The sequence below is a fragment of the Macrotis lagotis genome, chromosome 5 (assembly GCF_037893015.1).
Source record: "Macrotis lagotis isolate mMagLag1 chromosome 5, bilby.v1.9.chrom.fasta, whole genome shotgun sequence".
NCBI classification, from domain to species: Eukaryota; Metazoa; Chordata; class Mammalia; order Peramelemorphia; family Peramelidae; genus Macrotis; species Macrotis lagotis.
Window position 1 is genome coordinate 200,945,550 of NC_133662.1, and position 16,698 is coordinate 200,962,247.

The 16,698-nt window shown below is 35.5% G+C and overlaps 2 protein-coding genes across 8 annotated transcripts in view; one reads left to right on the forward strand and one right to left on the reverse strand.

The window, feature by feature from the left end:
* TRMT13 (tRNA methyltransferase 13 homolog) overlaps positions 1-12,211 on the forward strand; it is a 28,928-nt gene extending 16,717 nt beyond the window's left edge. For 2 of the 3 annotated variants that reach the window (XM_074188256.1, XM_074188257.1), the window contains 6 exons: positions 1,489-1,595; positions 2,629-2,796; positions 3,606-3,678; positions 6,146-6,220; positions 10,777-11,200; positions 11,593-12,211. In XM_074188256.1, the coding sequence (XP_074044357.1) occupies positions 1,489-1,595; positions 2,629-2,796; positions 3,606-3,678; positions 6,146-6,220; positions 10,777-11,200; positions 11,593-11,788 (1,043 nt within the window). In that variant the 3' untranslated portion in view covers positions 11,789-12,211. Of the gene's footprint in view, positions 1-1,488; positions 1,596-2,628; positions 2,797-3,605; positions 3,679-6,145; positions 6,221-9,218; positions 11,201-11,592 lie in introns of those variants that run through there. The other variant, XM_074188258.1, reaches the window with a different exon arrangement.
* The window catches only part of LRRC39 (leucine rich repeat containing 39), a 30,168-nt gene continuing 24,033 nt past the window's right edge, over positions 10,564-16,698 (reverse strand). For 4 of the 5 annotated variants that reach the window (XM_074188259.1, XM_074188260.1, XM_074188262.1 and 1 more), the window contains one exon: positions 10,566-12,146. In XM_074188259.1, coding sequence (XP_074044360.1) covers positions 12,091-12,146 — 56 coding nt within the window. In that variant the 3' untranslated portion in view covers positions 10,566-12,090. Of the gene's footprint in view, positions 12,147-16,698 lie in introns of all 5 variants that reach the window. The other variant, XM_074188263.1, reaches the window with a different exon arrangement.

Sequence of the window (16,698 nt, forward strand, 5' to 3'; positions counted from 1 at the left end):
AAAGAACAACAAAAATGTGCATACCTTTTGATCCAGCAATACCACTACTGGGTCTGTACTCTGACGAGATTATGAAAAAGGGTAAAAACATCACTTGTACAAGAATATTCATAGCAGCCCTGCTTGTGGTGGCAAAAAATTAGAAATTAAGTGAATGTGCTTCAATTGGGGAATGGCTTAATGTGGTATATGTATGTCATGGAACACTATTGTTCTATTAGAAACCAGGAAGGGGATGCCTGGAAGGATTTGCATGAACTGATGCTGAGTGAGATGAGCAGAACCAGAACAACATTGTACACCCTAAAAGCAACATGGGGGTGATGATCAACCTTGATGGATTTGCTCATTCCATCAGTGCAACAGTCAGGGACAATTTTGGGCTGTCTGCGATGGAGAATACCATCTTTATCCAGAGAAAGAATTGTAGAGTTTGAGCAAAGACTATTATCTTCAATTGGCGGGGGGGGGGCTGTTACCTTGCTATGTAATTTTGCTATCTCTCATACTTCACTTTTCTTCCTTAAGGATATGATTTCTCTCTCATCACATTCAATTTAGATCAGTGTATACCATGGAAACAATGTAAAGACTAACAGACAGCCTTCTGTGGGGGTGGGGGGAGGAAAGCAAGAATAGGGGGAAAATTGTAAAATTCAAAATAAATAGAATCTTTCTTTAAATAAAAAAAGAAAATACACTTGAGCACACAAAAAGATAAAAAAATATTTAAGGAACTTTATTCTCTAAGCAGCATTTTATTTTTGCAAAACAAAGATTTCTTGGACTGATTAAATTATCTACAAGTATTTTTTTTTACAAGGCAAATGGGGTTAAGTGGCTTGCCCAAGGCCATACAGCTAGGTAATTATTAAGTGTCTGAGCTGATATTTGAACCCTGGTACTCCTGACTCCAGGGCCAGTGCTTTATCCACTGTACCACCTAGCCACCCCAAGTATTTTTTTCTTTACAAAAATACATATATTCTTTTTTTCTTTTTTTTTAGTTTTTGCAAGGCAATAGGGTTAAGTGGTTTGCCCAAGGCCACACAGCTAGGTAATTATTAAGTGTCTGAGGTCCCATTTGAACTCAGGTACTCCTGACTCCAGGGCTGGTGCTCTATCCATTGTGCCACCTAGTTGCCCCCCCAAAAAATACATATATTCTTAATAGACTAAGTCATTAACAATGACCTGATAGGTCTTTCACTTCAATTTGAATGATTTATAAGCTATATTTTACAACCACAAAAAAAATTTATTTGTATATTATCACTTTTGACAAAAAGCTTAGAATATTTTATATTTTAAAAGAAAATTAGCAACATAACTTTACAATATAACCTCAGTGTTATTTGTATTGTATTAAAGGGCTATTGTATTAAAAACTGACAATCACTCCGGTGACTGGCCAGATGCAAGGAAGCATTAGAACACTGGTATATTGGTCCTGAGCCTTATATTTTTGCCATTATATTTTTGACATAGGAGTGAATTGTACACTTAAAGATCAAATAATGTCACATCCTGCATTGAATGATGTCCTGAATGACCCCAAAAATGGTGATTCTGCATCCAAGCACTTGAAACAACAGGTATGTACTATTCTGTAGTACTCTATTAAATAAAAATTGTTTGCTGTTCAATGTATACAATTAATTCACAGAAATAGGTGTAATTAGTAAGAGAATATTTTCTAAACTTATCCTTTAAAGTATGATCATGAAGTAGAAGTGACCCTGGGTTCTTGAATGCTATATTAGAGATTTACAAGCTCTGGCACTGCCTACTAAGTTGCAAGAACTTATACTCAATGATGGTTGTTTGTCTTCTGTCTAATGTTCAGGCTTAACTAAATTCAGTGAGGCTAATCCTTAGATTGGGCACAGAATAATAAGACCTGCATTCAAATTTGGCTTCAGACACTTAATTACATCGCTGTGTGACCTTGGGCAAGTCATTTAATCCCATTGCCCTACCAAAAAAAAGGCAGTAAATAATATCTTAACCATAGCAAAATTTTCTGACTGGGAAGATTGAATTTCCCTATCTTGCTCAGGGTAGACATTGAGCAACCACTCATGATCCTGATCCCGCTATTGATCACTATCTTTGACCTGATAACTTTTCAACCTGGGCATGTGTGCTTCTTCTCTACCTCTACAACCCTATCCTACCCTTCTTCCCTACAGGACCTACCTGAGAAACTCAGCTAATGTAGCTCAGAACTCCTAAACTCAAGCAGTCCACTATTCTCACCCTTTCCTGGTAACAGAGATTACAGGCATGTTTGCCACCATAACCAGCCCTATCACTGTTCATTTGTTTTTTAGTTGTGTCCAACTTTTTATGTCCCCATTATTAATTTCTTGCACAGAAGTTATATACCTATAATCTCATCAGGACTGTTCAAAAGGCTGATTCTACTCGACAGGGTTTTATATGAACGAATACAATAAAGCTAGTCACAAAAATTAAATAAATGGATCTCAAATTAAAATTATCAATATAACTAAATATAATGATCTTTCTTATTTGATTGAACATATCAAATTACATGGTCATTTCTCTACATTGGACCAAATACATTTTCTATTTTTTTATAAAATAATCTTAAGAAGTTTACAGGCTTCAATTTTAGGTAACATGGAAAGATTAAATTTACTGGGACCAAGAAGATGCTTTGTTGAGTTTGGAGCTGGAAGGGGAAAATTGTCTCATTGGGTTGATATTGCCTTACAAGAAGCTGAAAAAGTCTACTTCCTGTTAGTAGAAAGAGTAACCACAAGATTCAAGGTAAGTTAAAACATTAAGATATGTCAATCTGATGGTTTAGACTTGTCTTTAGAAAGTCTCTTAGAAGTCAAATATTTAAAAGGAAACATTTAGTACTACTCATTTTCAAGGTACTGTGCTAGCTTTGCAGTCACAAACATTAAAATAGAACAGACCTGGACTTCAAGTAGCTTACATTTCTCCTGGAATTAGGTGGGTAGGGAAGGGTTGACTACACATGTAGAAGACAATGTAATTTAATAAGTACTGAGTATCATTTAAGTAATCCAAGAGCAAGAGAAGCCAAATAGCTGTGGGATTCAGTTAAGGCACCTGAGCAGGCCTTTGAAGGAAGAACTATTAATGCTCTTTCATGTAGGCACGTGTGTGTGTATGTGTGTGTTTGTGTGTATGTCATGGGGAGGAGGGGAGAATTTTAATTTTTTTTCTATTTCTAGTGATTATCATTGTCTTAAACTGCATCAACACAGCTTATAGCCTTTACTTTAAATTTTTAAGAATATTTGGAATTACAGGCAGCTAAGTGGTGCAGTGGATAAAGCACCAGCCCTGGAGTCAGAAGTACCTGGGTTCAAATCTGGTCTCAGACACTTAATAATTAATTACCTAGCTGTGTGGCCTTTGGCAAGTCTTTAACTTGTATTCTCAATTGTTTTATAGTTCCAAGACTTTGCAATAATGAAAACTTAGATAAATATTTGCTTTGCTTCATATTTTATATGAAAACCAAAAAGGCATCAATAATATTTTAGAAAACCTTATGAAGTGTTTTAAATAAAAGTTCATTGTAATGTATTTTGTTTGTGCAGGTAGATGGTAAACACAAAAACAGAAACTCAGTATTTGAAAGGCTTCAAATTGATATTCAACATTTATCTTTGAGTAAGTTGCATAATTTTAAGTTAAATAGTAATAAATAATTTGTTTCCAAACTCTTGTTGGTTATTTATAAATCCCAACACATAGAAAAGTATTTCAAGGGAAACTCAGGAGTCAAAATGTTTAGTGTTTGACATTTTATAGACCTTAACAACATTATAAAAAGAAAAAGAGGGTAATGCTAGAAATGGAATCCCATTTCAGGAATCAGTTAAATAAGATAGCCGCAGAGACCCCATTGACTCTGAGCTTCTGTGACTGGTATTTTTTGACTATAAGTTCAGTAAAAATATGCCCAGTCTGTTAGCAAAAGACATCTCAGCTAGTAAGTAGAACACAGGTCTTTTAGAGTTGGGTTCAGATCCTGCCTGAAATACTAATGTCTGTGTAATTATGACCCAGTTGCTTTACCTCTCAAAGACACATACAAAAATAATTGAAGTAGCCCTTAGAGTCCACTAAGGGGAAACAATATGTATCCAGGGAAGTAATCACTGGGTAATCTTAGTGGGAGGGAAGAGGACTAACTGCCAAAGGAGATCATGAATGTCTTCATGAAGAAAGTAGCACATGAACTGAACCTCGAAGGGAGCTGAGCATTCCTCACAGTAGACGGGAAGAAGGAGAACAACATTCCGGATATGAGAGAGACAGTACAAAGGTTTGTAGGTGATGGGGTAGAATGTGATATACAGGAACAGCAAGTCACATTCAGAGTCTGGCATGGAAATCACCTGAGGTAAAGAAGGTGAAATCAGGTAGGCAGTTGGTGCCAGATTCTGAAGCGAGATAAACAAAAAATAGAGTAAACAAAATGTGTTTGCATTTATTAAATTTGCATTTAATTAACCTATTAAGGGGTTACTGGCACTTCTTGAATAGAAGTGAGATGGCTAGACCTATTCTGTAGAACTACCAATACATCAGTTGGATGGAGGAAAAATTGAAGAGGGCAAAGACTAGATATAGGATCACCAATAAATGGTGCAATTAGCCGAGTTGAGAAATAATGAGGGTCTGAGCTAGGATGTTAGCTATGTGATTAGAGGACGGAGGGGGTGCAAGCTATTGAGAAGGTAGCCTATTGAAATGGAAAGGACATTAAATTTGGAATTAGAAAACCTGAATTTGAATCAAACTCTATGATTACAGTGTTGGCAAGTCACTTGAGCTCCCTGGACCTCAATTTTTTCCATATGTAAAATGAAGGTATTCAGCCAGGTAACCATGAAGATAGATCCCTTCCAACTCAAACAGTGGTTCTGTGAAAATGGAATTGCTATGACTTGATATGTGTTTAGAAGGTGATAGTAAAGGGCACAGATGACTGAAATTTCAAACTTGGGTGATTAGAGGGATAGTGTGACCTTCAAGAGAAAGAAGGTTTAGCTGAACAGTGAATTTCAGGGAAAATTAGTATTTCATTTTAGACATGAAGATGGTGATATAAGCCTGGAGCTCAGGAGAAAAATGATGGCAAATAAATGAGGGAAATGGACCACATAAGATCTAAGGTCCTATCCAACATGAAATCTGAAGATTCTAAATCCTAAATGCTCTTCTTCCAAGAGTGGTCCATTTGGTAATTTCACATAATATTTTGTTAAGCAACTATCTAATATCCTTAATAGCTAAGTGTGTCTTACAGTTATCTGTCTTTGGTTCTTATGACCTCATGAGATGCTCAGCTCCATGGAGGGAGGGATTGGGTCTCAGACCCCAGTTTCTAGTTGGATACACAGCTCACAGTCGGTAATTAATTAATTGAGTTGGTTGATTATTTTTAATTATCTGTCTGTCATGGTTCTAGGGAAAAGAATAATTGAAAATTGCATTTCCATAGCATTTTATGGTTTGTAAAACACTTTACATGTATTAATTCATTTGATCAGTCAAAACATGGAAGTAGTCAGAAAGCAATGAATGGAAGTATAATGTCATGAATAGAGTACTTAACTTGGTTATGATAACAACTGACACTGGCTGATGACTTAGCCAATCAAGTGTGTTAACGAGGAAATCTTTTTTTTCCTATTATAGTTTAAACTGTAAAGTCACTTAAGTCCAACTTTGAAATTCTGTAATTCTCTATAAAATGGCACAAAGCTTATTTAAACTGAATCCCATTCAGATTTTTATAAAAGTTAAGATTTAACCTAGAAATAGGTACTATATTCGAGTCATATCAACTCTTTTATGTTAAGTGTTTCTGAGTTTTTAAAGTTATCCTTCTTACTTTTAATAAAGTAATTTTTATTTGTTTATAAAGGGGTTTCCTCACAAAGACACTGTGAGGTGGCACTTGTAACTTTCTATCCATTTTATAGATGAGAACCATTTCAACTCTAAAATTTTAAAATTCTTTGGTTCCATTAATTTTCTCTCTCTGAAGAGAGATATTATTTTTTTCTTTCAAAAGATCTTTGCATTTTTATTTCTTCTCAGTTTTCCCGTGCTTTTTTTTTTCCAGACAAAATACCTGTACTAATAAAAGAGAAGTTACCTGTGGTTGGAATTGGAAAACATTTGTGTGGTGTGGCAACAGGTATGAAGTAGAAGTATAAAATGTTAAGATTAACAAGACATTCTAATCTTTCATTTTATATAACATCTTGTAATTAAGTACTGTCTTCAACTCTAATCTATCTACTTTTATCATTGATCCCATCCTTGTACATGGGTTCATAGGTTTAAAGCAGAAAAGGGACTGAAAAGGCCCTGTAATCTAATGTCCTCCTTTTACAGATGAAGTAACTGAGACCCTGGCAGGTTAAGTAACTGCCACAGTTCACAAAGGTCATAAGTGTCCCTCCTCCAGGACCTTCCATCATCTTTTCTTACATGCATCTTCTCAGGAATCACAGAACTCCATGCCTTTGCTCAGGTTGTCCCCATGCTTAGAATGTACTGTCTCTTCCTTCATCTCATCTTAGAAGTTGTCATTTGCCTCAGCACTCCTATATGAAGCTGTTCTTGGTCCACCTATCTGTCTCCATCCTTATATTACCATATAGTTATTTCTTTGTTGATATATTGTATCCCCCAGGAGAAAATAAGCTTCTTGAGGGTAGGAACCATTTTTCATTTTGTAATTCAAATACTTTACTGGTGCTTAACAAATGTATGTTTAAATGGATAGAATTTTCAAGTCTCCCCAGTTCTTTTTGTTTGGTTTGGTTTTTTGTGGGGCAGTGGGGTTAAGTGACTTGCCCAAGTTCACACAGCTAGTAAGTATCAAGAGGTAGACATGTCCAAATATTTTGTCTGTCACCTAATGTACTTTCCGTATGTCCCCATCAGCCTGCCTTCTTGCCCATCAAATTCAGAATGACCAAAGCTTACTATTTCCCCATCACACTGTCATATTAATACAGAATCGCTCATTCACACTACCCTCCCATTCCAGCTGCCTAGATTATTGAAATATCTTGTAACAAGTCTTCTGAATTATATGCTCTCCCCATAATTTATCCTTCATACTATTGATAGAATTTTTTTCTTTATACAGATATCTGGTTATGCCCCTTCAGTTCAGAGTCTTCTGAATAAAATTCAAATATTCAAGACCTTTCACAATCTGGTACCATCTAACCTTTCTTTTGCCTTTTTTTTTAACTTCTATTTTAATTAAAAAACATTTGTTCCCTTCATAAACTGATGCTGAATGACACCCTGGTATTCCTTTGCTTTGTTAATTTTTCTAAAAAATTTTATTTCTCTTTTCATTGAAGGAACTCTTATATAAACAAATGTACTTATTCAAACATTCCACACTGAGCATATCGTTCTTCACCTTGAATCTAATACTTCTTGATCATGAGGTGGCAGCATTTCACTGTTGATCTTCTGAATGTTTTATATACATTGTTACATTGTTTTCTTGGTTCTGCCCAGATTAAATCAGGTTAACTCTTCCTTTTTTTTTGTTTTTGTTTTTATTTTTGTACCCTAGGTCACACAGCTAGGTAATTACTAAGTGTCTGAGGTTGGATTTGAACTCAGGTTCTCCTGACTCCAGGGCCAGTGCTCTAGCCACTGTGCCACCTAGCTGTCCCCCCATGTTTTTTTGTTTTGTTTTATTTTTAGGTTTTTGCAAGGCAAATGGTGTTAAGTGGCTTGCCCAAGGCCACACAGCTAGGTAATTATTAAGTGTCTGAGACCAGATTTGAACCCAGGTACTCCTGACTCCAGGGCTGGTGCTTTATCCATTGCACCACCTAGCCGCCCCATCTCCCATGTTTTTCTAAAAATCTCTTTCTTTTTTCATTGCAAATAATATCCCATTACACTTGTTGTTCTTCATTTTTTTAGTTGTCTGACTCACTATGACCCATTTGAATCATATTCTTTAATGATTTTATCATTCCAGGAACAGTCCATGTTTTTATAAATATCAATTGAATATGACCTTTATCAGAGAAACCTGCTGAAAATATTTTTCCTGATTTAATTTTCCCTCCTGATTTTAATCACATTTAAGTGAAGCATATTAAGTGAAAGTAGTGCAAAAAAAGACTAAATTTTACATAATCAAAATTATGTAATTTATCTTTATAGCATTTTGGTCTTGAATTCTCCCCTTCTTCATAGATCCAAAAGATTTCTTCCTTCATCCTTACCACCACCTTACCATTCTATACAATAGCATCTCCTTCCTTGCGCTTTATGCTCTAACAAAGTTGAACTTCTCACCATAGCTTACATATATATATATATATATATATATATATCTCATATAATCTCCTATTCAGCTGCCTTTGCTCACACTGTTTCCTGTGCTTTCATTCTGTTTCCTTTTCCTTCATTCCCCAGTTTATCCCATTCATTGAATTTCTAACCATTTTTTAAAAACCAGCTCAAATGCTTCCTGCTCCAGAAAACTTCCCAAATTCTCCCAAGGAATGAACCTTCTTCCTTAGACCTCACATAATACTTTACCTTCACCCTTTTATGCAATTATTGTATACTGTCTTGTATTATAAAAGGTCATATTGTCGTTTTAACTAAACTTCTCTATGGGAGAGCTTGCCTTAGCTAGACTTTGTCTCTCCCAAGTCCTAAGATTTTGTTTACTTTTCAGGAAAATGCAAAACATTAATAAATTCTACTAATATTTAAAATAGCCCTAACCTTGTGAAGTAGCAAAACACAGTTTTTAAAAAAATTAAAATTAAGACTACTTTTGATACTTTATATGGCTAGGGCTTCTCTAAATTTTAATTTACTCTGTGCACACACATCCACCTTGTGTATGTGTGTGTGTGTGTGTAAATCATGTTTTTGTCAAGTCGTAAAAGATTAAAAGAATCACTTTGTGTCACAAAGACTTATCTTTTGTTCCTTGGAGGGATTGCTTTTCAAAATAGTTCCCAATTTCTTAAGGTAACAAGATTGTTCATAGAAAGTAAGGGAAATTTTAAGAATGTGAGAATAATAAAAATAGAATGTAAAAATAATAATAGAAAACCTATCTTGTTAAGGCAAGGTAAAAGAAGCCACTTTGGAACTTTGTTTCCTGTCTCCTTTCCCACCACTCTCTTTAGGAATGGAGTAAATTGAAAGGAGAGGACATATCAAGACATGATTGCTTGGTCCTGCATTTGGGTCTCTGCATCTCAGGACAGAGCTGGTCAGAAATGGAGTACTTTTGTTTTGTTTTGAAATAATTCCTTTAAGACCCTACTCCCACCACCTTTTCACCAACTTTATTTTCCCTTCTTGCCATAACAACTGTAGCTAAATATCCCAGTTTGGGAAATAGAAAGGCTATTTCTGGTAGAGATAGAAATTATGTAAGGAAATTGTGACAGTCATTTTTGTCTCATATTTGTGGATTTTGAGGGGTCAGATAATGTTACAATTCAATGATTTTTTTTATTCATTTTAATGTCTGTTTTAGTCTTCCCCTTATAGCTCACAGTCTTATTGGTGTGGAGCCTTTAGCCACATGGACATGAATATTTGCTACTATTTAGTTGTTCTTTCTATAAGGTAATTGATTTTTATAAGTATAAATGCACATTGCTTTGCCTTTTAATAAGGTAAGGTAAGACAATGCTAGAGTATGATATTAGGAGTCCTGAGAGCTGGTTTTCTGTTCCACTCTTGCCAGTATCTGAATGACCTTTCATAATTTGTCCAAACTTCATTTTCCTCATTGATAAAATTAAACGGTGGGTGCATGTGATCTCCTTCTAGCTCCAAAACTGAATTCACGGGGTGGCTAGGTAACACAGATAGGGCACTGGCCTTGGAGTCAGGAGTACCTGAATTCAAATCCGGCCTCAGACACTTAATAATTGCCTAGCCATGTGGCCTTGGGCAAGCCACTTAACCCCATTGCCTTGAAAAATCTAAAAAAAAAAAAACAACCCAAAGTCACAAGCACTGTCAGAAAGCTGGGCCCCAGTCTTGCCCGAGATACTTGATAGCTTTGTGATGAGTGGCAAGTCATTTTTCTTTCTCAGAGCCTATTTCCTCATCTGTAAAATGTAGGTGACAGTCCTTGCACTCCTTAGAGTGTTAGGAACTGTGAGCTCTTTATTACATAAAAAAGAAGAAAGAAATCAAGGAACAAATTGAAATTTGTTGGGAAATTTCTTATCCTTTTCCCTGTACTCATTTCTTCCTGCTGGAGAGTTATCATACACCTCCAATATCTAGCAACCTAAGAGGAAGTTGTTTGCACCCCTTCCTTCTGTTTATCTCCTTGCCTTCTATTTATTTTGTTTTGAGTTTGATTTACAATTTCCCTTGGTTTTAGAAGTAGATTTTTTTTTTAGATAAAAGTTCTTTCTTGGAGATACTTGAGATTTTGGTCTGAGTAAGGAGAAAAAAAAATCCAGCTGCTGAATTAAGGTTTTTCTAGCCTTTTGGGAGATATAGGCTTTATTAGAGAGTAAATAATAGAAAAAAAATGAGAATATTCACAAATTGAAAGGTAAAACCAAGAATTTATAGAATAAAATAGATAATTTACCCAGAGATAAAGGAAAATATTTATTACATTATTTAGTATTTGTAGCATTGCTTAGTAAATGTACAAAATATTTATTTCTTACAGTGTGGTTTGGAGATTACATGATATAATTATGTTTGCAGATCTTGCATTGCGGTGTTTAGTTGAAACCTATCCTACCAGATGCAAAGAAAGAAATGAAGAACCTGTAGCCAAGCGTGTAAAAAATGATGCAGAAAATGATACTTTGGTAAATGAAGGAAGTGAAAAGAATGAATTAGAGCAGTGGATCCCTGTGACCGGCATCGTTATTGCCCTCTGTTGTCATCACAGGTGTGATTGGAGGCATTATGTAGGCAAAGAATTTTTCAGGACCCTAGGACTTGGGCCAGTGGAATTTAACTATTTCCAACGAATGAGTAGCTGGGCCACTTGTGGAATGCGGGAAACAACTTTGGAAGCATCAAAAATTAATATAAAAAAAAGAGATGATCAGATCAGTGATAACGAAGAAGAGCATGACCATGAAGGCTACAGGAAAACAGATAATCCCGAAGGTTTACCTGGGTGAGTGACTCATTTTGTGATATTCAACAAGAAGGAGAAATGATCGTTATTCATTTTCTCAAGATATATAATAACATATAGATTATAAAATGGAATTCTAAATTGAATTTTACAGCAAATTAAAATTCATAAATCATTGATTATGGTCTCAAATAGAGAAGACATGAAGAGTAGGTTCAGCATGTACACAGTTCTGGGGACATAATTAGGGATTTATTGTGTGCTTGTTAATGGTTCTGTGAAGAAATTTCCATGGGTATTAATACTGTAGGGTAGTTTGTGTGCCACTTTGTAATTCAAAAAAATTACACTTATTATACATGACAAAGTTTTTAAATAAACCATATTGCTAATTTTATCTTGATTTTGTTTTTTGTTGCTGCTGAATCCAGGCTTCTTACTGTTGAAGAAAGGAAAAATATAGGTCGTCTCTGTAAATTGCTGATTGACCAAGGCCGAATCCAATATTTACAACAGAAGGGATACAATGCTTCTTTGCAATACTATACAGACTCCTTTGTGTCTTTAGAAAATGTCCTGTTAACAGCTTTACCCAAACAATCTTCAACACCAGACTCAACTACATGATGAAAGAGATTGTGAACAGTTCCTACTGAAAAATTTTGTAGTTCCTCTCTGGATATTTTAAACAGATAAGATGATTTATACACAAATTATGGGAAAATTGTCACCCACAAAAAAGTAAAGTTTCAAATTATGTTTTTTTATATAACTCAGACATTTTAAATAAATGATATTGCAAACATGTTTTTATGTTGTAAGCTCTTCAGATTCTGATATTTGTTTTCAAAGACTTCAGAAGTGTTGATGTTTAGCTAATTCACCAGATCCTCAAAATCATCCTCTTCAGTAGATCATCTTAAGATATTTTATTCATCATTATTTACGGAGACTGGCAAAACAGTTGGACAGTTTTCTTTGTTTTCTGAAATACAAAAGCATTCCCACTTATAACCTAGAATCTTAATAAAAAGTGTCCATTTGCATAAACTTTGAAAGAATTTAATTTCCTTTGGTTCTTAGCTAATTTCTATTGCATAATTTCTGAATGTTCTACATATGGAGAAGGCAAATTGTTTTAAAGGAATTTTTTAGAACAAGGGAAAACTTCAGAATTTCTGAGATACATAAAAATTTGTTGGGGTAAATCCAAGAAAGGCAACCAGGTCATTATTGGAAATGAATACTCATAGTTTATCTCAATCAGATTATGAAATAAGTATCAGTAAGATTACTTTTAGATGGGATTTGGAAATATCCACCACATATCAGAATTTACAAATGACCCAACACCAGAAAAGAAGAAAGGTTTATTCAAAATACAGATGTTGTCTTACAGTTTTATCTAATAATGAACTGGCTGGGTATTCCAAAAATAAACACTCTCTGGAGTCAACTGGCCTTTATATTTACCAATCTCTCCAGGGTTTTCCTCAGTTTGAGAAAAAGGAAATTAAAGGGAATTAGGCAGTTAAATAAAAAATAGTAATTTCTTGCTTAGACTTCTTATCTTTAGCTAGTGAATTTTATGCATAGGGAAGTACTTTTGAATTACTTAAAACATTGTCAGAGAGTATGTGCTTGAGTAAATTTGCTAGCCACAAAAATTAATTTTTTAAAAATATCAGTCTTTAATTTCATATAATAGTACTAAATTTAAAATTACTTCAGTTTTCTTATGTTTTTAATTTCATAGTAGATAAAATTGGAATGAATCACTTTGGCTTTTTAAATGTTTCCAATATTCCCTGATCCAAAAGACATAAACTATGGCAGTAGGGTCATTTTCATTGTATCAGGCTAGATTGGCTTGTACACAAATGTAAGTTAAACTTAATCATATTATCTAGTGTTTCATATATATACAATTTATTTATTTGTTTGTTTATTTTAGGTCTTAAGGAGCCATGATTTTGTCAATGTAGATATTCCTCTTTTGATGTACATTGGTATTCACTTAGAACTTAGTAAATCATGTTCAGGTGTTACTGTGACTAAAAAAATGTATCACCCTGGGGCAGGTTGGTGGCACAGTGGGATGGAGCACTGGTCCTGGAGTCAAGAGCATCTGAGTTCAAATCCAGCTTTAGACACGTTGGGGGGGGGGTTGCAAGGCAATGGGGTTAAGTGGCTTGGCCAAGGTCACACAGCTAGGTAATTACTAAGTGTCTGAGACTGGATTTGAACACAGGGCCAGTTCTTTATCTGCTGCATCACCTAGCCTCCCTTTAGACATTTAATACTTACTTAACTGTGACCTTGGGCCTTAATATGTTCTTTGTAGCTTCTGAAGAGGCTAATACTGGATTTGGCATAGGAGGATGTGGGTCCAAATCCTTTCTCTACCACTTACTGTCCTTGTGACCTTGAACAAGTCACTTGACTCTAGTCCTTGCTTTTAAACACCTGTAAAATGAGGGATTTGGCACATTTTCTTCTTTTACTTCTTGCAAGGGGCCGGGATTGGATGGCCTGTCCAGGACCATAGGGCCAGGTGGATGCTGGGTAAGGGGTGGTATGTGGGTTCAGGGCCTCTTGGCCCCAGGGCTGAGGATCTGTTTGCTGTGCCACTCAGCTACCCTACAGTAGAGACAGAGGGAAAGGAGAGAGAAAATATAGTACATGGTAGTAGAGAAGTATGAATGGAGGGAGTTGCGATCAGCAATGGAAACAGTGGAAAAATATGGAAGTAACTTTTGTGATGGACTTATCATAAAGAATGTGATCCAGCCATGACAGAGTTGTTGGTGTTGGAACACAGACTGAAGCACATTTTTATTATTATTATTTTGGGGGAGGTGCAGGGCAAATGGGGCTGGGTGGCTTGCCTGGGGCCACACAGCTGGGTGATTGTTGGGTGTCTGAGGCTGGATTTGGACCTGGGTGCTCCTGGCTCAAGGGCCAGTGATCTGTCTACCACCCAGCTGCCTTTATTTTTATTATTATTATTATTATTATTATTATTATTATTATTATTACTATTACTATTTTATTTTGGGCCTTTTTTGGGGGGGGTTGTAGGGCAATGGGGTTGGGGTAGCTTGCATGTCACACAGCTGGGTGATTGTTGGGTGTACGAGGCCGGATTTGGGCTCAAGTGCTCCTGGCTCCAGGGCCAGTGCTCCATCCACTGTATCACCTGGCCATACCTACAATTATTATTATTTAATTTTAATTTTTTTCTCTCCCCTTTACTTTATCGCTTATGCATGTCTATATTTTCTTGAGGGGAGTGTATATTATGTTTACTCTTAAACAAGAATATTTTAGTAATGTATAAAAAAAATTTGTATAAAATAAATAAAAAAGAAAAAATGAGGTATTTGGACAGATGAACGCAAAGGTCCCTTCAAAATAAAAGTCTAAGATCCTATCCATAGTAGTATTTCTGCTTTATGGAGTCAACAGAGTCTCTGGGCATTCCATTTGACTATCTTAAAACTATTAGCTAGCTGTCTCAATTATTCAATAATATTTATTAAGTACTTCACTATTTGCCAGATATTGGTATTGCCAGGTTTTGCAGTGCTAAGCACTGAGGATATCAGGAAAAAGCAAAAACCAGTCTCTGGTCTCAAGATTCTTACCTTCTCTCATACAAGACACAATATCTAGAAAGGGAGACAAGTGGAACTGCCATCTCACTAGCTTCTCAATATAGCCTAAAATCACAATAAATTTGGGGACTTAAGTGTCACACTATTGACTTGGATTGAGACTGACTCATAATGAAAACTCCATGCTTTTTTTTTTTAGGCGTTTTTCAAGGCAATGGGGTCAAGTGGCTTGCCCAAGGCCACACAGCTAGGTAATTACTAAGTGTCTGAGACTGGATTTGAACCCAGTTACTCCTGACTCCAAGGCTGGTGCCTTATCCACTACGCCACCTAGGTGCCCCCCCCCATGCTTTTTTCAAACAAATTCTTATCCAATTACTTAGGCTTCTTCTTGAACTTTGGAAGATGATTATTTTTGTTAGCCAAGTGAAAGACTTTATATTGATGTTAGATTATATTTTATTAGATATGGTACCATGTTCATCAAACCATAGGTTTAGAGCTATAAAGGATCTTAAAGATCATCCAGCAACCCTTAATCTTGCAGACAAGGAAAAGGGTCCAGAGCAATGATTTTCCCAAGATTTTGTTTTCTGATCTCCTTCCAGATTACCTCCCATCTTTTTATTAGCTTTATTGGGGGGAAGGGTGGGAGGGAAGGACTGCAATATTGTCATGAACAGGGGCAGCTAGGTGGCGCAATGGATAGAGCACCAGCCCTGGAGTCAGGAGTACCTGAGCTTACATGTGACCTCAGACACTTAATAATTACCTAGCTGTGTGGCCTTGGGCAAGCCACTTAATCCCATTGCCTTGCAAAAAAAAAAAATAGTCATGAACAGATACCTTCAGAGAACTCTAAGGGTTTTTTTTTCTGAGTCAAATTTGATTGCTTAAAGCCCATAATCCTCTACATATATGGAGATTATTTTCCCCTCACATTTGCCAGCATTTAAACTAAAATTTTTTGGCCCACTGCTGTGGTGTCATGAACTTTTAAGTTATCATAAAGATATCCCTTCCTTAAACTTATAATTTTTCATTTTTGGTTTATTTTTTCTCCTGGAATAAATTAAAATTTCCAGATATTGGCAGCCAAATTAAACTATGTACAAGGAAAAAAAATGACAACACATTATTTAACACTTGTAACAATCCACTACTATTTATTAAAAAGATACTTTTTCCCATTAACCACTAAGTGAGAAATATTTCATTTTAGTGAATAGTAGACACATTTGAAGAACTAAAGCAGAATTATCAGTATTTTTATTGACAAGAATAGTCTTTGTCCCACTCCACTATACTTCATATAATATTTGAAGCATTGTTTTTAGTTTTCATTCCTAAAAAGGAATATTTTCAATAGCTGACTCTATACTAACTAGTATTAACCAAAACCTTCATATGAGATAGTATTTACAACAAACATTTCTTATAATTTTTAGTTGGAATGAATTTTAGGATTGGAAAAGAGAAAGTAGGTGTCAGAGTGTTTAATCAAAATGACTTATGAAATGCCCTAAAAGAGCTATCCTATGGAGTGTTGGATAATTTAGAGCTTTGAGGTAGCTTAAGAGATTTCTAATTTATCCCCTTCACTTCAAAGATAAATGAAAATAGGGGTGGCTAGGTGGCACAGTGGATAAAGCACCAGCCCTGGAGTCAGGAGTACCTGGGTTCAAATCCAGTCTGTCTCAGACACTTAATAATTACCTAGCTGTGTGGCCTTGGGCAAGCTACTTAACCCCATTTGCCTTGCAAAAACCTAAAAAAAAAATATAAATGAAAATAAACTCAGTGATGTTTACCTATACTCACTATTTTGAGGCCAAAAGATTCACTTGCTACTTTAAAAAATTGTGGCATTTCCATAGATTCCTCTACTAAGTATATACTCTAAAGAGATAAAAAATGGAA